Source organism: Myotis yumanensis, unplaced genomic scaffold (assembly GCF_028538775.1).
Source record: "Myotis yumanensis isolate MYYU_CA2020_CCGP unplaced genomic scaffold, mMyoYum1.0.hap1 SCAF_3, whole genome shotgun sequence".
NCBI classification, from domain to species: Eukaryota; Metazoa; Chordata; class Mammalia; order Chiroptera; family Vespertilionidae; genus Myotis; species Myotis yumanensis.
This window is the reverse complement of record NW_027223754.1, coordinates 152,252,714-152,273,318: the sequence shown is the minus strand read 5'-3', so window position 1 is coordinate 152,273,318 and position 20,605 is coordinate 152,252,714. Positions and strand designations below refer to the sequence as shown.

General features: G+C 42.7%; 1 protein-coding gene across 1 annotated transcript in view; it reads right to left on the bottom strand.

Annotated features, from left to right (window-relative positions):
- Positions 1–375: 375 nt before the first annotated feature.
- Positions 376–20,605, bottom strand: part of GNS (glucosamine (N-acetyl)-6-sulfatase) — a 49,067-nt gene continuing 28,837 nt past the window's right edge. Inside the window, exons 10-14 of the mRNA XM_070409800.1 lie at positions 9,500–9,601; positions 7,291–7,398; positions 6,180–6,290; positions 4,671–4,831; positions 376–2,886 (exon numbers count right to left, since the gene is read on the bottom strand). Coding sequence (XP_070265901.1) covers positions 2,808–2,886; positions 4,671–4,831; positions 6,180–6,290; positions 7,291–7,398; positions 9,500–9,601 — 561 coding nt within the window. The 3' untranslated portion in view covers positions 376–2,807. The remainder of the gene's footprint in view (positions 2,887–4,670; positions 4,832–6,179; positions 6,291–7,290; positions 7,399–9,499; positions 9,602–20,605) is intronic.

Here is a 20,605-nt window from a genome sequence, read left to right as displayed (position 1 = left end):
TTCCCTTTCAGAAAAGGTTTCCATCTCCATATGAAGTTATTTGGGGCACTGGATCACATGACTGGGCATCAAGGTAAAGCACCTTGGAAGGTGAGCTTAGTTTATTTAACTGAAAGCTGGCCGAGGCAAGATGATTGTTCTCCAAAGCTGTAAATGCATAAAGATTGATCAGGAAGGATTTTCTACGTGGGGCTCACTCGGGGCTTGGCCCGAGCGACCACGTGTAGGAGAGCTTTCCATGAACAGACCATACCCCGGCATGAAGATGACCAGTTCAGTCCTAGGTGAGTGACTGGAACACGATACAGCATCAGGAAAAGAAAGCGTCTTGTCAGATTTACTACGTGGGGACTAAGACAAAGGACACGTTTCCACTAGAACAGAAATAAAGTTTAATTCATTGAAAAGTGCAGCAGTGAACAGGGTCCTTCGAAGGGCACTTTCTAAGTCAAATGACTGAAATGACAGAACCAGGGCAGAGTAACTCCCAGAACAGATGATGCAAACACAGGAATTCACAAAATTCAGGGGGACATAGTGGTGGTAAAACTAAAGAACCCAAATATCCCCATCCAATTGCACTGGTGGATCAGGTGACATACTCTTTGCTTTCTGATAATAAGGATCCTGGGACAATTCTTTCGTTAAAAAAAGCACTAGTCCTTCATTTAGACACTTAAAAATAAGTTTAAGAACATTTTTCATAGATTAACGTATAACTTCCATGGCTGTCATTACTATTTTGTACAAAAACCCTAGTGTTGTCAATTGTATTGACCAAAAAAATGTATTTTGCAACAGCACCATTGATTCAAAGATGTTCAAAAGGAGTTTCCTACTTGGTGATTGTATTTGAGGAAGAGCTTTGTAATAGGAACTTCTATAAGGCAAAATCTGTTCATTCCTATGTCCTCTGTTCATTACTAATGGGTAGTTCTCTACTCTGAAGGGCACCAACAGATAGGGAACTGGCCTTCTTAAAAGGGAAAATAATAAAATTTAATAAATCAGTACAATTAAGAGACAAAGCAAGCCTCCTGCAGTGGGTCCCTCGTACAGAGACATTGTGAAAAGTTCTGTGCATTTTGTAGCCTGTTAGCCTACACAAGCTGAAGCCTCGTAAGGAAAGGTGATTTCAGCCCAGATCCAGAATGACCAGGAGAGTCAAATCAGAGGGCACTCAACAGTCAGTCAGCTTGGAAATGCAACAACAGAGAGGCCTCACTGTGTCCCCATCACCCAAACAGAAGCTGCTGGTGGTGATGGATATGTTGCCAGCTGACTTGTGTGTGTCACTCTATGCATCATAAAGTGAATTAATTGAATAATATGACATCACAGTACAAGACCTGGTAAGAGTCGGTTTCTTTTTATTCGGGAATAGTTATGGCCAACTTTTATTAATGTGGAAGTTGACTGAGAAATGTTAAGAATCAAAACTGTAGAATGAAGCCGAAACCCATATTCCACATTGTAGTTTGCTTTTAGTTACAAATTTTTATAATTTCACAGCAGCGGTGTCCATTTCATTTGCCAATTTCACCTCTAAATACCACCAGCTAATGGACTGTGTGAGGTAAAGGAATAAACCCAATGGCCATCTGGGATTCTGATAGAAAAGCTGCTTACGACCACATCTTACAAAGTGCTTAAAGCTCAGCCTACGACCCTAAATAAAGCTAAATCACTACTGCCTGAGTTGAACAGGTTACAAACCACAGCTTTTCCTCCTTCCTTGCTGTCCCACCACTGATTAACCTTCTTGTGAAGAAAATGGTGGAAATGGGCTTGAGTCAAGAAACAAAAATATGTAAGTTCTAAATAGTGAGGAAGTCTCAACAAGATCTGGTTTTAATGAGAATAGTGAATGGGGCCCAAATTACACAAGACTCCACAAACTCAGGAAAAACTAAGCTGTGCATCAACTATAAAAAATTTTATATCTTAACAAATGAACAGATAGAGTGTCAGCAAAATGCAGAGAGAGTCAAAACAACTGCAGCCTGGGACTGAAACCCAGACTCCCTGCTGGTCAGGCACTTACTGCATCCCAACGCGAGCCTTTCCACCTGTAACCCGAGTGCCCCTCTCCAGAAGGCCCTCAAACACACCCTTCGCCACCCCTGGTGTTACCTGAGCCTCCACATGGTGAGCAGCCCCTGGAAAACAGATGGCTCTCACCTTCGAAAACTACCTGCAATGAGCCTTTATCAAAAGCTTCTGTTCTAGCTCAGTGTGTGCCAGTCCAGACCCAAAAAAATGAACAGAGCTTGGTTGACATGTTTTGAATTTGCGACTTATCACATCATGATGGGTAGATACTATAAACAACATATTTCTGCTACTCTGAAAGCAATGGTACTTGCTCTTAATTAGATGATTTAGTTCTGATAGTTATTCTTCAAGCCATGTGATGTTAGTACTTTTTGAGAGTCAAGTGCTCAATCTGAAATGCTATGCAGGTCCTTTCATTTTTAGGTCATGCTGTATACCAAACACATTTTTCTGAACGGATTTACAAATTCAGACTTTGACCACCTGGGGAGCGACCCCAGAACAGAAAGGGTATGACGAGAACACAGACCTCAGGAGCAGTCGTGTCAGCTGAACGGAGGGACTGGGGATGGCTGCTCCTGACAGACGGGCAGCGTTCACAGTTTAACACATTGCACAGGAAGGTAGGCTGATTGGGGTGCTTTTCAAAACAGGACTTACAAGCCAGTCCCAAAACTCTTCCAGGCGTGGTCTTGAAGACTAGCTACAGACACCTACTACACTCACTTCATCAGACAGGTGTGCAGACGTCGCTACAGAAGGTGTTTTGAAAACCTTCGAGTCCTGCCGCCACTGTAATTGTTGAACATGAGACGAGGGTCAAACCTGTATCTGGGGAGAAGAAGTAAAAGGATGTCACATTACCTGTAGTTGCCAGGACCTCACTCCAAATGCTACGTGGAAAGGAGGGCAGGAAGGGATAGCAACGGACCAATTAAGTCACCAGACGGGAATCTAGTGGCACAAGATGGGAGGACTTTTAATAAGGGCCTTTCCATCGCAAGTCAACCACACAAAACGGGAGAGGAGAGAAGAAACAGAGGAAGGTTAATCTGAGAAGGCATTAGGAAGGAGGCAAGATTTGTTTTTTGTTTTGTTTGTTTCTTAGGGGGGAAGGGGAGATCCCTAAGGTATAAAGCAGCCTGATGGATGAGTCTAGCCCTTGCTGAAGGCCCTGCCAGCAGTTGCAAAGCCCTGAAGCCTTTCTTTTACAATTAAGATGCAGATTGTGGTGGGTAAGACCACAGGTGTGTACTTCAGACATGAGTTTGAATCTGGTTCATTATGAGGCAAGTCATTAACCCCTCTGGCCACCAATAAAACAGTAAGGCAATTTGTATATACAATGTCTGGCACATAAAAGAACTTATTTTACCACCCATGGGGAAGTTAGAGTGAATGCCGAATGGTAACTTGAGCTTAGACTTGGTAAACATAAAGAATATAGGTGAAGGCTAGAAACAACGTTGCCGTTTACTTTTATCTGCTGTCTTTTAGGATAAGCTAATTCTTACTATTATTTTAGAGCAGGGGCTGGCCAATTTTTTTTTCCCCTATAAAGGGGCAGATAAATATTTTAGTGTTTGTGGGCCATACAATCTCTGTCCCAACTATTCAATGTTACTGAAGTGTAAAAGCAGCCACACACAACACATAAATGAATGTGTGTGCCTGTGTTCTAACAGGGTGGCTAGATTGGGCGTGTGGGATTCTATAGGCCTAAATGTTTGTTAGGAGAGACTAGCCTATGGCTAAGGAATTTAAAAGAAAATGGGTTCAAAAACTGGAATCCCGTTTCCCTACTCATTCATATACATTCCTCCTCTCTAATTTGGACTGAAGAACCACTTCATGTGACGATGGCTAAATAATAACATCACCGCTTTTCATTGGCTTAAGACAGCATTCTTCCCTCTCTCCTACAATTAGGCTACAAGAACTGAAATAATCCTTTCCCAGTTAAAGTTTAATTCTGTAATTTTCAAGCAAAAGATAACAGGATTTGCCATAGGCGGCTCAGAGGTATGTATGCTGAGCCCAGTGTTCGTGGTGAAAAGTTACTGCTCAAGAGGAGAGGAAGGAATGGACCTGAGTAGGTGGTAAACATCTTTCCTACCTTTGTACACTGCAGTGGCGTACACATTTCAACATGAGAGTTTATGCCTCTGTTTCATTGTCTGTGTTTAATACATTACATTTACTGGCAAGTATTCACGTGTCTGTAATCGGGGTTTCTGAGAAATGAAACGAAGGCATATGCTCTCGGAAGTGCTAGGGAACAGGGTAGGACTTGGTCAGTTACTCTACAGACGCCCCAGGGGTCGCCAGTGGTGCCTTGACAAGAATCCCAGCCAGGAGGAGAGGCAGAGGAGCCCCAGCGGCGAGGAGCAGGGCTACACCTCTCAAGCATCGACTGGCACAAAGAGAAAGTTTCAAACAGCGTGTTCTCCTGGCACATGGGCTGATGCACTGAGCCACAATGTTCCCACTCTAAGCAGGAGCATGGGAACAGCACAGCTCACAGCGAAAGAGACCCCTTGGGCTCCCGCTGCCTTCAGGAACAGCAGACTGCTAGAGCCAACTTGGCAAAGTCACTGAAGAAAATGGAAACTTACCCGGGGTCAAAAACCCCTGGAGTGCGACAGGCTGGTCCAGAACAGGACTGCAGCATCATCAGCCGATAGTTCATCTTTCCTAGAAGCTCCGGGTCGATACTTTTAGCAATGTTAGTGATTTGGTGCGGGTCTGCAGTCAGGTTATAGACTTCTACAAACACCTACAGGTAATGAAAGGACGGAGGAAAGAAATACTCATATGAATTATTCCTAAATGGGGAGGGCGGAGACAGCACCCAAGGCCCAGGAAAGTGTCATCTGGTCTCAAGATCCTCAAAGAAAACAAAGACCCTTAAAGCCCAAGGGTATCCATGAGACAGTGGAGCATCTGCCGGGTGTTAAACTGCCTCGGTCAATGGCCCACGTGCTGCAAAGGGGCCCTTTATGGGCAGAGTCAGGAGGGGATGGTTGTTACTTTCTGTAACTAAAGCAGAAGGCATGACCTTCAAATGCAGGGTCTCAGAAACTAGACTTAGGAATGAAGTTACTGAGAGGGAGCTGACATTTGAAGGTTTATTTTTGCCTTAGAATTGTGAAGATTCAAATGAGAATAGGGAAGTACTCTAACCTGTGTTACACAAATGTTAGAAAAGCAGTGTTGCTGAAAGATACAATACTATTATTTCTACTGTTAGACATGTCTAATATCACTATTTCCCTCCAATCTGTACTTTGTTCTCCAAATTGTAGTCAAGTGATAGACTAGGAAGATGGCAGGCAGAATTTGCCTATAATGGTTTCAAGTGGCTGCCCTTAGACTATAATAATAAAAGCATAACATGCTAATTAGACCTGACATCCAGAAAGCTGGGCTGCTAGGGAAGCCTGGGTGCCAGAGGGAACCAGTGCCAGCAGCCGGGGGAAGGAAGGCCTACTCTTGCACGAATTTCTGCATTGGGCCTCTAGTCACTTATAAAGTACTTACGTGGGTAGATTATGGGGGAAGAAGAACAGGAATTGAGTTGGAAGGGAGCTCTCTTGCCTGTTTAAAATGCTTAAGAGCTACATGGAAATGGTGAGTGAGTCAGCTTCTGAGAAACATGGTGAGTGTTGGCTCCACATGGCCCAATGTGGGGAGCCAGCTGGCAGAGGTTAGCACCTTCTGATAAGTGTATGAAACCACAGGGACGTGTCCACGTGGTCCTTCAGACCGTCCGTGCTGATCTGTTTGAGCAGCACAGTACTGTGCTGTGGTCGGGACAGTTTCTGACCAAGTTGAGGTGTCTGACCCTTAGCGCCCCCCAGATAGGGAAGCCGCATCTGAAAAGTGACCTGCACATTTAAAGTGTGTTTCAGTGGTGGCGGGAGTGGAGAGAGCCTCATCAGAAAGGGCACAGAGCAGTAAAGAACGGCCTGGGAATTCCGATTCCTTCGCTGAAGGAAACCTAAGTGGAAGTACAGAGAAGAAACACATCTTCCCTAGAGAGCACCCTTGGAACTGCTCTTCGCCCACCAAGCCCAGCCAACAAAGCGCTGGCAAGACATGGGGGAGGCAGCAGGGCACCTTACCTCCTGGTCGTCAAACTCGCAGTACTGTAAGTTCCACCGTGCTGACATGGTCCGCACACAGGCATACGTGTTGTTATAAGCATCTTCACACACACAGTCTGGGAAACATTGCTGTTGGGATATTTAAAAAGTAAAATGAAGACAGTCGTTCTATAGTAACTACCTGCCTACTGGGGCACCAAGTTGGCTTAAACCAGACATACAAGTGGACAGAAATTAGGAAACTTTCCACGGAGATATAAATCAAAAATAGATGTGCAGCTTTTTCCTTACTGATGTGATGGCTAACTTGACTAAGGGACATGGTCACGGTGGTTCTGTCTGTAGGCTGTTGCCATCCCTGCCTGCACATCTCCTGACAAGAATTCGCTGTAATGGGCCCCTGTAAAATGTGTGGTTGGTAAGGAGACGAGACCAATACTCAAATGAGTCACTTCTAAGGTCTATTAGGAACTGCTATGCTAAAAATTGGGGAAAAAAGCTGAAATGAACTTTGTGGAATCATCATCAGGTAAATTATTTGAGTGTTCTTATCACCAAATAGGACTTAATCCAAGTCTTCCATACCAACTTTTGGTTGGTTCTTAACTATATTGAACACCTTGATGTTAGAAGAGTCAACTCAAATGGAAGCCTATTTCCCATTCTCCAACGTGAGGCCAACATCACCGTGACCACCTTCATGGCTGCCACCAGTGCAAGACACTCATGATGGCACGGTTAAAGGTGGGAGCCCATCTCTTTGTTGGATGCCATGGATTATATCCCTAACAAAAAACAGTACCATTATTGGGAAGGGTAGGAAAACTGGAAGGGGTATCGATTAATAAGGTCAAGAATATTGGCTGGTACATGTACTTGTTACAATAATTGGAAGAATTTGAAGTGCACATTTTGACAACAGGTCAGCAGCATCATTTTCATGATTTTTTTATTTTTCAGGATTATTGGTTTATCTTTGTGCATCTACTGATCTTCCAGTCAAGTGACAAAGTGAAGTGGCAGAGAAGCAGGACTCAGATTATGGGTTTCAGCACTTGCTACGTCTACACCAGTGTCCTGCCAAGCTTCAGTGAGGAAGTTGTCCAAGCCAACTCAAACTATTACTCACAGATACTCCAGGACTCAGGGAAGGACATGTTGGGTCGGTGACATTACGACCTTCTCCTTGATATTCCACCAGGACGTCCGATCGCCAAGTCACATTACTGACACCTGTCTAGAAGAGCAAAAGTGGTTCCCGTGAGGCATAGAGACTGTGAGCAGGACCACAAAGTTATTTATTCTACTGCTAAAGGGGCCTTGGCAGTCAAAACTAATTGGAGTGATTAAAACTGATACATATGAAGGCTACTGAGGATCTTCTAGAGCAGCGGTTGTTGTGGGCCACCGGTTGCCGACCACTGCTCCAAAGGTTTCCTTAAACCAGCGGTCGCCAACCTTTTGGACCTCACGGACCACTGGTTGCCAACTGCTGTTCTAGAGCCCTTGCAAGTGATGGTCAAGTGCTTTGAGCATTCTATAGTTCCCACGACTACTGTGAGGCAGGCAGGAATGGAAACCAGCAAAGTCGCTAAGCAAGAATTAGTCACAGCTCAAGGTGCTGAAGTCCAGGTTAGAATAAACAGTCCTGTCCATAAACTCTGTGTGAGAACTATTCTCAGCTCATACTAAGAAATGCATAGCTTCATACACACAAGGACAAGAACTCACAAATATTCAACAGTGCTGTGCTAAGGAAGGTAATAGGTTCAACGGACTTGCTGGTCAGAATGAAAATACCATACATACATGAACTTGTGGGGAGGGGAGAATCCCCCCACATCAGTTCTTACAGCTGGACTAGTAAAAACAAGAGGGCAAAACAAGACCCAAACTAGGTATGTTGTTTAGAGATATATACATAATAACCCTAAAAAATAAAAGCCAGAGAATGATAACCAGGAAAACCAGAAAGTGATCACTCTCATGGGGCAGGTGAGGGATAGAATGGGGAGGAGCATATATGTAGAGGTACCAGTATTAGGAATATGAATTCTTAATGGGATGATGGGTTCATGGTATTTCTTGTGTTTCATAACGAATATGAGCTACACATATTCTTTTCTATGAATCATATTCTACCTAATACACTGTAATAGATTCAGAAAAATCAATGAGTAAGATTTATGAGTCACTATAAATGCCTAAATCCTTTTAAGACTAATCTTTCCAAACTTGTCTATGTTTAAACATATTAGAACACATTTTTAATGAACAACAGATGCTGTTGTGAAACCTCCTTTTCTCTCTATAGCATGGAATAGGCATCTTTCCGAGTCAATGTATACAGATCTATACCATGTAGTATTAGTTTAATATTCTATTGTTTAGTGGTGCAACAATTTAACCAATACCCTATTGGATATTCAGGTTTTCTGTTTTCTTCTATTAACACTACACGTACATTTCTTATAGTTAGCTCTGTACAGTGCTAGGTACATAGTAGGTACTTGAAAGAGTTTTGTTATCTTAGAACAAATTCCCAGATAGAACTGCTTAATGCAGCGGTTCTCAACCTGTGGGTTGCAACCCTTTTGGCGGTCGAACAACCCTTTCACAGGGGTCGCCTAAGACCATCCTGCATATCAGATATTTACATTACGATTCATAATAGTAGCAACATTACAGTTATGAAGTAGCAATGAAAATAATTTTATGGTTGGGTCACAACATGAGGAACTGTATTTAAAGGGCCAGAAGGTTGAGAACCACTGGTTTAATGTGTGTATTCTGAAGTGATGTGTCTTGTTACATTAGCCTTCCGGTAGCTTATACTGACTGCACTTTTATGAACAGAGTCTAGGTAGTTTCCATTTTCTCAGACTTCTGCAAATAGTGGGTATCCGGGCTAGTTCTGCAGACAATAAAGGTCTCATTCAGTTAAGCATTGCTTTGATCAGCATTGATGCAATCTTTTTGCACTCTGACCATTTCTAATTCCTCTGTGAATTAACCAGTTACTCCTTTTGCCCATTTTTCTACTGGGATATTAATCTTTGCTTTCTAAAAACTCTTCTATTAGGATTTACTACCATTTTTCACTTTTTGTTGCAAATATCTTCCCAATTGTCACCTGTCTTAATTTTGTCTATAATGATTTTTGGGGGGAGGAGATGGGAAGTAGGGAGAATATAGAACTCTGTTTATCTGTGTTCCGATCATTCTTTTTTTAAAAAAACTCTTTTCCCCAAATTTAATAGTTTTTAAGTTTAAATTTATACAACCTGGAATTTATTTCAGAGTCTTGGCTCAGGCCTGACTGAGGGCTTTATACTCACCAAAATAGGCAATAAAGACATCCCATCCATCTGGGTCTTATTCAGGTTGTAGCCAGCGATGTCCAAAATAGTAGGACCCAAGTCAATGTTGGCAACGAGCATCTATGGGAATGAGAAAAAGAAACAAGTTTTCCTTTTCTATCTGTACTGTCTTCCCCTACCTCACCATGACACAAACAGCATTTACTATTATCTTTTGTATAGCCCATATTTACTTAAGTCTTACTGATTTATATATTCAAATGTAATTATAGTGATTTAAAAAACAAAGGCTTATAAGGCTTGTAATATATGCCCCTGGGAAGTTATATATTTATTCCACACATAGTGTTGTTGAGCAAAACATTTTTAAAAACTCATTAGGGATTGCCTAGAGTCTGTTATGAATCATGAGAAAAATGTGGGTCTATTTTATACAAAGTGTTTTTCAACTTGATTCTTATTAGTTCACTAAACTTAACTTCAAATTGACTCCTGACAATTTTGAAAGCCTGAAAGGTTGAATGCTTACCACCAAGGAGGATATTAGCTCTTTGTATAGTTTTTTTTAAAGTGACAACGCTGCTAAAAAATGTTTCAATAGGCTTTGAAGACAGCAGAGAACTTATTCCAACAGTACATCAAAAAGTTTCCTTAAAGAGCACAAAACTTAGCTATTTTAAACATTCTTGATATTAAAGATACTGTCCTGCATTTATACCTCTCTTTATTTCCTTGATTTATTAGACTATTTTCCTTCTGTATACAATGCCTCTTCAGGACCTAACCCAGCACAGTCCAAATAGAAATATAATAGGACCATAAATGTAATTTAAAAATATCTAGTGAGCATATTTAAGTAAAAAGGAAAAAGATGAAATTCAGTGTATATATTTCATTTAACCTGATACATAAAAATATTGCTATTTCAACATGTAAGCAATACAAAAAAATTAATGATTTTACTTTTTTTTTTTTTAACCAAGTCTGTGAAATCTGGTATTTAAAATATTATAACACATCTCAAATAGTCTATCTTTGGCTCAACAGCTAATGTGGCTGGTAGCTATTACAAGTGGACAGTGCAGGCCTGGATAGAACTAAGCACACACCTAGAAGTCACTTTGCTCACAGGTTAGGAAAGCTTTCGAGTGGTGATGACCAACTCACCAGGGAAACAAGGAGAACTGATGCCTGCTGAGCACCTGTTCTGTGCCAGTACTTAGTGTTTATCCTCGTTTAATCCTCACCACAATCCTGTGATGCAGTACTTCCCCCCGCATTTTACAGATGAGGAAATCAAAGAGAAGAAACTGAAACAAAGTCAACAGCTTGTAACTAGAAAAGCTATCATTTACTCAGAGGAAATTACAGTGCTCAAAATTATTGAGAAAACTTAGATCATTTTAGGGGAGGCCAAAGGGGGATTAAAAAAACAACCTATTAGCCCTGGTACTTTTAATTTAAAAACAAAACCGAAAGTACAGACACGAAAGGCAAGAAAACACCTTTTGATCATTGTTCATCATGGCTCTGAAGCATTAGTGTAACCGCGGCTGTCAGAAATGACCGCGCAGCAGCAGGCAGCTCAAGGAAAAGGCAATCCATGTGCTACTGAAAAAAACCCACAGCAATGTCTCTAGGGATTATATCAGACCTGAGTTAGCGAGGTGGTACCTACGTCCAAGTCCCTAGGCAGACTGGAAGCCTGGAATATGGTCAACAAGAGTGGGCATGAACAGAAAGAAAACATGTCAGGAAAGAAGAGACCAGCAGACACATGACCTCCAGAATCAGATCAAGGTAATAGGACCCTGCCTTGTGACTAACAGATCTTCAGTGATGCCCAGAATATGAATGAAGCGAAGCCAAGTCCACAGGTATTACTAATATGTCCAAGGCAGTTTTATAAGAAAAGAAAAAGAGTAAACACCAAAATAGCAAAACCCACAGAGATATAAAATGGTGACTGCCAGTCTCACCGGGAATGAAGGGCCATCAGCTGAATGACGGAAGGCTCCCAGAGTGGTTTGCTCCATGGGAGAAAAGTCTGTAAGTTCCAGTACTAGTCAAATGGCACAAATACCATATACACTACCTCAGGACCTTTCCAGATAGCTACAATGATCTCTTCTAGGGTTTTGTTTGACTTAGGAAGTAAGCAGAGTCTCAAAATTAGCATATTATGTCAGGAGATAGGAGACTTTTAGTGGATACTGAGTATGAGTGAAGCATTCACCTGAGAATTATTATCTATCTCTGTTTTTATACAACCTAGAATTAGATAGATACTATGGGTCCATCACTGTAATGACTTCTAAAAACATTAGCATTTTAAGTTCCTAAAATGGTATGGATATTCAATTTACGACAGGGTGACGTCCTGAAAAACACATCATAAATTGAAAATCTCGTAAATCGACAATGCATTTAATATGCCTAACGTACCAAACATCATAGCTTAGCTTAGATGGTTTCAACTGAATGCGTATTTTGTATCACCATCATAAAGTAAGAAAATTGTAAGTCAGAACACTGTAATTCAGGGACTGCCAGTACTGCTTTTATCCCTATGTATAAACTCAAAGATTCACTTATGGATTGAAATGGAAAAAACCTGGACAAGATCAAAAGTAGATTATTTCATAAATCATAGCCTCTCAGTTTGGGAATGTTCTTGGGATTTAATTATACAGACATTCTGATCAAATAAAGGCCCCTGGAAAGCTCTAGGGCATGGCCTCAAGGGCATCACGCCTTGAAAGGGCGTCTTTCTTTGTTCTGGAAGATCGACAGTGCTGCAGAATCAATGAGAAGAGTAATAGGGCTCAGGAGGAAACCTCAGGTCGGGTTTCCAAACAGACATTTAAGCCCCGATGTTAAAGAATTCATATACGGCCATCAAAGAAGAGACAAACACCTCAGAGAGCACCCAAATCCACTTAGGGGAGAGCACTGGAACAGCGCAGGCAGAGGACTCCCCACATGTTGGGCTGCTCCATCTGGATGTGCCCCTCAGTTTCTCCAACAAGGAAGAGGCCAGGGCGTCCCCTAGTTGCACTGAACATCCTCCCACCTTCACACAGGGAAACCAATGCTTATTTTGTCCAAAGTCTTAAAGCCCGTATGTGGTTTTCCTGATGCCCGGTTCAGTTCTATTTCCCTTGGATCATGCTGGCCATGTTAGTTTTCCTACAAAACATTTCCTGTCTTAAAACCCTTTTAAAGAAATTCTACCACCCAATAAAAGCGAGGTTTCTAGCAAGAGACGAAAACCTCAACAGCCAGTCTTGAAAAATCACACATACTACCTGCCCCTGCTCTCCTGAACAGCCATTACAAAGCTAAATCCACTGGTCACATGTGCCCTTTTTTCACCATCAGGCTGTTGACAGCTCAGTTCATTATGCAGAACAACTGGCACTGAGACAACCGTGCTGCCAACACATGATGAATCACCCACCGTCTCTGACATTCTCTGCGCAGGATGAAAGCCGGGCATTTCATGCTTCTCAAACTACAACTGTCAGCACAGTAGGTGAAAAATGGATTTTGAGAACAGGCACAGTTCATTTTCAGTCCTGGTCTGCCACTTACTAAGTGACCTTGGTAATATCCATTCAACTAGCTCAGGTGTCCCCCAACTTAGAGTTGGGTATTCTAAGTTTAGATAGTGCCTCTTTTCTAGGAAATCCTAGAGTGAAAAAGACAAACTCAGTAGGGTGTGGTAGGTGTGAGGCCAGGAACAAGGGAAGGTCACCTACCTTATGTGGGGGCAGGGGTACTGACCTCCCAGAGGGAACCCCTAAAGGACAATTAACGTAACCTGGTCAAAGGGCATGAGATGGGCATTCCAGACGGAAGGAACAGTCAGTCAAAGATAGGCAAGGAGGTGAGAGAAGTGGTTCACTTAGGAAGTGAAAGCAGTTCAGTCCCTGAACAAGCCAAGCTCATTCTCATGTCTCTACCTTCACATTTACTGTTCTGCCAGAACACCCTCCCACAGATCTCTGTGTGACTAAATCCTCTCAACACCCGGCCTCTGCTCTGACAACTGCTTTCACTGACAGTTGCAGCTCCAGTATCTGGCTCCCCCTGACAGGAAGTTAAGGATGATCTTCCCGGATTGCTCACTGCTGTGTACCCAAGGTTCCTGGCACAGTGTGCTGGCACAATGTACTTCATAAACACTTGTTGTCTGAGCTACAGTGTAACTGTTAAGTGCGTGGACTCTGGAATCCGACTGACCAAATTCAAATACAGGGCTCTCAGATATTTTAGCTCCATGATCTTGGGCAAACCACTTAACCTCTGTACCTCAGTTTCCTCCTTTGTAAAATGGGGCTATTAGTATCTATACCTCATAAGACTGTGAAGGTTAAATGAGTTGATACAGGTAATACATTTACAATAGCACTTGTCACATACTAAGCATACAGTAGAGGCTAGTTGTTATTGTTAAAATGGCTTCCTAGGAAGCAGACTTCATTTACACTGCTTAGAGAGGGTGAAGTTCTAATTTTAACACTTAGATGGCACTGCTGACTTGAAGAAAAAAGGACCAGTTTGTTCCATGGGCAGCTGGCTGACACACTGCACTCTGCTCTTGCTCAGCCTCCTTTCCCGCACTGGTCAGAAAGGGCCCTGCAGCCCTGCTCCTTGGCAAGGCACACAGCTGCTAACATTTTCCTCAATCAGCGCCCAGCACCAAGATCAATAAAAAGCTTTTAAGATTGAATGGTCTTCCAAACTTGCCTATCTCTTTGGAAGAAGAGGCCTCTTTAGAGGGTATTGAATATGCAGTGGGAAGTGACTGGCTTAAGGAATATGGATCTTAAGAGAAAAAGAAAACTCAAAGGCAATTATGAAGGCCATTTTACCTTTCAGAGAGAATTTTAACAGAATTCCATCAAGAGCATTGTAAAAGGAAATAAGTGAATGGCAGACATTTAAACAAAATAAACATTAAACTCCCAAACTAAAGTATACCCAGAAAGTCTGGCCCGTTTTCCAACTTTAGCTTACATAATGTATTTGCTCATTTTCTTCTGTCTCACAGAAGACTAAAATCGTGAATCAGGAAAGAGAGAAGACATAGTAATAGAGTCTGTCAATTTTTACCTTCCGGCATTAGACCAGAGTTTTGAATCAAGGTGCCTTAGTATTAACTACCAAGTTTGGAAAGACACTGAAACCACATGGAAATAACAAAAGAATCTGTAGAGCAGAAAAGCATTGGTGAGGTAGAATCCCATGGAGAGGAACAAAATTCTCAGAAAACATGCTTTCCATAGCCTCATACTCAAAATGGGGTCGGACCAGCAGACGTCACCTGTGAGCAGGTCAGAAACGCAGCCTGAGAACCACATTTGAGCAAGGCCCTGGGGATCTGCACCCTATAAGGCCTGAGGAGATCTGCTGTACAGGGCAGTGGGCCCCAAACCAGCTGCCTCTCAGCACCATCTGTGAACTTCAGGGGAAAAAAGCAGAGGATGGATCCATATTCCAGCCCAAGTGAGGCAGCCAGAACCTTTTGCAGCTTCAGAGGGTAAGTTTGATGAGCTCCTGGGTAGAGAGTCGCTGCTCCAAGACAAAGTAAAGATCTAGTCTCAAGAGAGAAACAAAAAGAGGCAGGGTCAAGATGGAGAAGAAGGTAAATCCTGAACTTACCTCCTCCAACTAACACATCCAAATTAAAACTAAATCATAGAACAAGCATCATGGAGAACCAGCTGAAGAAGAGCTGAACAGAGTCCTGTAATTAAGGATATAGATAAGAAGCCATATGGGGACAGGTAGGAGTAGCAGAGACACAGACCAGACAGGTCCATACCCATGGTGTGTTGTTTAATAAATGGGAGGAATATATTGGCTACAAAGTTCTCCCCAGAGCAGTGAGGGGTTCAAGCCCCACACTGGGCTCCCCAGCCTAAGCACCTGTGCCAGGAGGAAGAGTCCCATTAATATCTGGCTCTGAAAACCAAAGGGGAGTATGTACGAGATAAAGGGCTATGGGACACAAAGATGCTGATCTTAAAGAGCTCACACACAAGCTCACTTGCTCCAAGCTCCAGGGCAGAGGCAGAAGCTCAAGAAACACCTGAGTCACATGAGGAGGAATGAATTCGAATAACTTTAGGGTGAGGGCTGGAGGGGCAGGGGTTTGGATAACTCTCTCAGGAAACAGAAGCATTGGTGGGAGCCCTTGTTCCTTTGTTGAGCTCTCCTCCCACCTAGTTGGCCCTAATGCCCTCCATTAACTTGGCTAACACCATTGGCCTTGCTCTAGCATCTCCCCGAGACTCTGTCCCACCCAACCCACTCGCCCAGCCAGAGCCTCTTCCAGCAGCTCCATCCCCTCCACTCAAGCTGCTGGTCTTGGCGCACACCGCACACCGAGGACTCTCCCAAAGCCCCTCCCAAAGCCCCACAAGCCCCACACAAGCAGTGGCCAGCCTCATCTCGAACTGTAACTCCCACTAAGTGGCCCTAAGTCTGACAACCAGCCTTGGTTGGTGACACAGCTCCAAACAAGTGGCCCTAAACCTGGCACAAATGGCGGCTGGCCTGCAGTATAGCTCCAACCAAACAGTCCCAAGCCTGGCACAAGTGGCAGCCGGCTTTGGCTAGCATACCAGCCTCTCCCAAGTGCATGCAAGTGACCACAAGTGGCAGCTGGCCTCAGCCCACACTGGTGCCCCTCCCAAGAGGCTCCAGACCCAAAGAACCATTGGCTGACTTCAGACTGCTCTAGAGCCCCACCCAAGTGGCTCTACAAGTGACAGACCAGACAGGCAGCCTTGGACTCTGCTAGAGTGACTCCCACTCCATGGCGTTAGCCTCTGCACAACAGCTTGTCTACTGATACAGTCAATCAGCCTGAAGGTCAATCCCACCCACTGACCTCCCAGCAGCAACTGAGGCCAAACTATTATCAAGAAGGCACACACAACCCACACAGGTGTCACACCCTGGGCCCCAAATGACACCTACATAAGGCCACTCTTTCAAGACCAGGAGACGTATCAGATCTACCTAATACACAAAACCAAACATAGAATGTCAGTGAAAATGAGAAGACAAAAAAAAAATTCCAAATTAGAGGACAAAACTCCAGAAAAAGAACTAAACAAAACGGAGTCAAACAATCTACTAGATAAAGAATTAAAAACAATGGTTATGGTAATAAAACTCAGAAAAGTACAAGAACTCAGTGAGAACGTGAACAAAGAGAGAATGTAAGAATACAATAACTGAAATGAAAAATATACTAGAGGGAATCAACAACAGATTAGACAAAGCAGAAGATCAAGTTAGCTATCTGAAAGAAAAGGGAGTGGAAGACACCCAATCAAAACAGCAAAGAGGAAAAAGAATAAAACAAACCAAAAAAAAGCAACAAAAACTGAGAGACCTTTGGGACAACTTCAAGCATATCAACTTTTGCATCATAAGGATCTCAGAAGAAGAAGAGAAAAAAGACAGAAAACCTATTCGAAGAATGACTGAAAACTTTCCTAACCTGGTGAAGGAAACAGACATCCAAATCCAGGACTCATAGAGAGCCCAAACAAAATGAACCCAAAGAGGCCCACACCAAGACACATAATTAAAATGCCAAAAGTTAAAGACGAGTCTTAAAAGTAGCAGGAGAAAAGCAGCTAGTTATGTACAAGAGAACTCCCATAAGACTATCAACTGATTTTTCATCAGAGACACTCTGCAGGCCGAAAGGAATGACATGATATATTCAAAGTCATGAAAGGGACAATCTATAACCAAGAATACTATATCCAGGAAGGTTCTTATTCAGAGTTGAAAGAGAGAGAATTTCCCAGACAAGGAAAGACTAAAGGAGTTCCTCACCACTAAACTGGCATTACAAGAAATGTTAAAGGGACTACTTAAACCAAAAAGAAAGGGCCAAACTAAAAATAAGAAAATACAGGAATAAAGGGAAAGATTAATAAAAGTAGTGGATCAACTAATTATAAAGCAAGCATGGAGATTAAAAGACAAAAGTAGTAAGATCATGTGTAAATACAATAATAAGTTACACAAAAAACAAATTTGGAGAAGGTGAGAAAATATGTTGTGCTTTTAGAATGCATTAGAACTTGAGCAACCATCAACTTAAAACAGACTGCTATAAACACAGCTTGATATACATGAATCTCATGGTAACTATCAAAAACATATAAGCGGTACACAAAAATTAAAGAGAAAGGAATTCAAACAAACCTCTACAGAAAGTCATCAATGTACAAGAGAAGACAGCAAGAGAAGAACAGATCCACAAAAACAATCAGAAAACAATCAATAAAATAGCAATAATTATGTATAATTACTTTAAGTATAATAAACTAAATGTTCCAATCAAAAGACATAGGGTGGCTGAATGGATAAAAAACAAGAACCTACAAGAGACTCACTTCAAATAGAAAGATATACACAGACTAAAAGTTAAAATATGGAAAAAATATTTTCGGCAAGTGGAAACAAAAAAAAACTGGGGTAGCAATACTTATATCAGACAAAATAGACTTTAAAACAAAGGCTGTAACAAGAGACAAAGAAGGGTATTACATAATGATAAAGGATCAATCCAACAAGGAAACATAACTCTAGTAAACATTTACACAACCACTATGGGGGGCATTTAAATACATAAAGCAAATATTAACAGGTTAAGAGAGATCAACAGTAATACAATAATAGTAGGAAACTTTAACATCCCACTTACATCAAAGGATAGATCATCCAGACAGAGAAAATCAACAAGGAAACAGTGGCCTTAAAAGACACATTAGATCAAGGTTCCGCTGCCTCCCACAACCACATCAAAATTACAACTAAGCCCTAACCGGTTTGGCTCAGTGGACAGAGCATCAGCCTGCGGACTGAAGGGTCCCAGGTTCGATTCTGGTCAAGGGAATGTACCTTGGTTGCAGGCACATCCCCAGTACAGGGTGTGCAGGAGGCAGCTGATCGATGTTTCTCTCTCATCGATGTTTCTAACTCTCTATCTCTCTCCCTTCCTCTCTGTAAAAAATCAATAAAATATATATACTAAAAAAAAATTACAACTAAAATACAGAACCACCACCATTCAGAACCACCTGAAATCTAGCAGAACAGAAGTCCTACAACTAGGGCAGTGGTTCTCAACCTTCTGGCCCTTTAAATACAGTTCCTCATGTTGTGGCCCAACCATAAAATTATTTTCGTTGCTACTTCATAACTGTAATGTTGCTACTGTTATGAATCGTAATGTAAATATCTGATATGCAGGATGGTCTTAGGCGACCCCTGTGAAAGGGTCGTTTGAGAGCCAAAGGGGTCTCAACCCACAGGTTGAGAACCGCTGAACTAGGGAATTAAAGAAGCAGCACATTGAGACTGGAAGGAGGGGCAGAGAAGTGGGGCAAAATAGCAAAACCAGCTGGTCTGACACGTGTGGCGGTTTTAAAATTGGGAGGGATATCCTAATTTTTTAAATGTGGAGGTTCCCCTGAGGAGTGAGGGGTCCCTACCCCACACCAGACCCCCCTGCCCAGGGTTCCAGTGCCAGGAAGAGAAGTCTCCACAACTTCTAGCTGTAAACTAGTGGGGATTGTCACTGAGTGACATGGAGGCTGCTGGCCCCAGGCAGTTCCTCTTAAAGGGCTGGTGTACAGACTTAGTTTGAATCACTTCCTCTGAACTCCAGTGCTGGGACAGCAGCTTGAAAGGAACTTGGGACATTTGGGGAGGAACTAACTTGTCTGGAATCAGGGCGAGAGCTGGAGGGGCAGCTTTCTCCCAGACAGAGGGCTGGCAGAGGCCATTGTTCCTTTGCCGACCCTCCCTGACACAGAGCCAAGAGGCAGGCGCCATATCTGAATCTCCATCAATCTGGCTCACATTTTTTACCCTGCCTTGGTGATTCCGAGACCCCACCCCTCCCCACTTGCAGGCTCATCCAAGCCATTTCCAGTGGCTTTTCCATACAGTTGGCCTCTCTTGATTCATGCTGAAGACTTTCCTTTTAAAATCTCTCAAACAAGCAGCAGCTGACTTCTGTGTGCCCCATACCTTTCAATAAGTGGTCCCAGTCCCAGAGCTAGGGCAGCCCATCTTGGTTCATAGTTTGGCTTCTCCTGGGCAAAGCCCAACACAAGTAGTAGCCACCTGCAGATTACTTTGTAGCTCATACTGGGTGGCCCAGGCAGGGCACAGGCAGTGGCTGACTTTGCACCACCCAGGAGACTCCAGAGTCAGTGCACCTGGTGGTTGGCTTTGACTACACCAGATTACAACCCTACCACTTTCATGAGTGACACACTCAAGGGGCAGACTCGGCAAGCACTATAGCCCCACTGATGCAAGACCTACTCTACAGGGCTGGCTCCTGCACAGCAGCTCTTCCACTGTTAGTGCTAGTCAACTGGTCTGAGGAGTAATCCCTTCCAGTGACACCAAGATCAACCAAGACTCAACTACAATAGGACAATGCACACAACTCACACAGGGGTGCACCTAGAGTGCCCAGCTCAGGTGATTGGGGAGGCTGAGCCACTGGGCCATATAGGACAATTACATAAGGCCACTCTGCTAAGTCCAGGAGACATAGCAGATCTACCTAATACACAGAAACAAACACAAAGAAGCAGCCAAAATGTGGCTATAAAGGAACATGTCACAAATGAAAGAATAGGAGAACTATCCAGAAAAAAAACCTAAATGAAATAGAAGCAAGAAACTATCAGATACACAGTTCAAAACAATGGTTATAAGGTTACTCAAGGATCTCACTGAGAACTTCAAGGAACTTAGTGACAACATCAACAACATAAGAAAGGACCAGTCAGAAATGAAGGCTACACTAACTGAAATAAAGAATAATTTACAGGGAATCAACAGTAGAGTACAGGACACCGAGAATCAAATCAAGAATATGGAATATAAGGAAGCAAAAAACACCCAATCAGAACAGCAAAGCACCCATATAACTCTCAGCTGATTTCTCAACAGAAACTTTGCAGGTCAGAAGGGAGGGGCAAGAAATATTCAAAGTGATGAAAAGCAAGGACCTATAACCATGATTACTCTACCCAACAAAACTCTCATTTAGAACTAAGCGTCAGA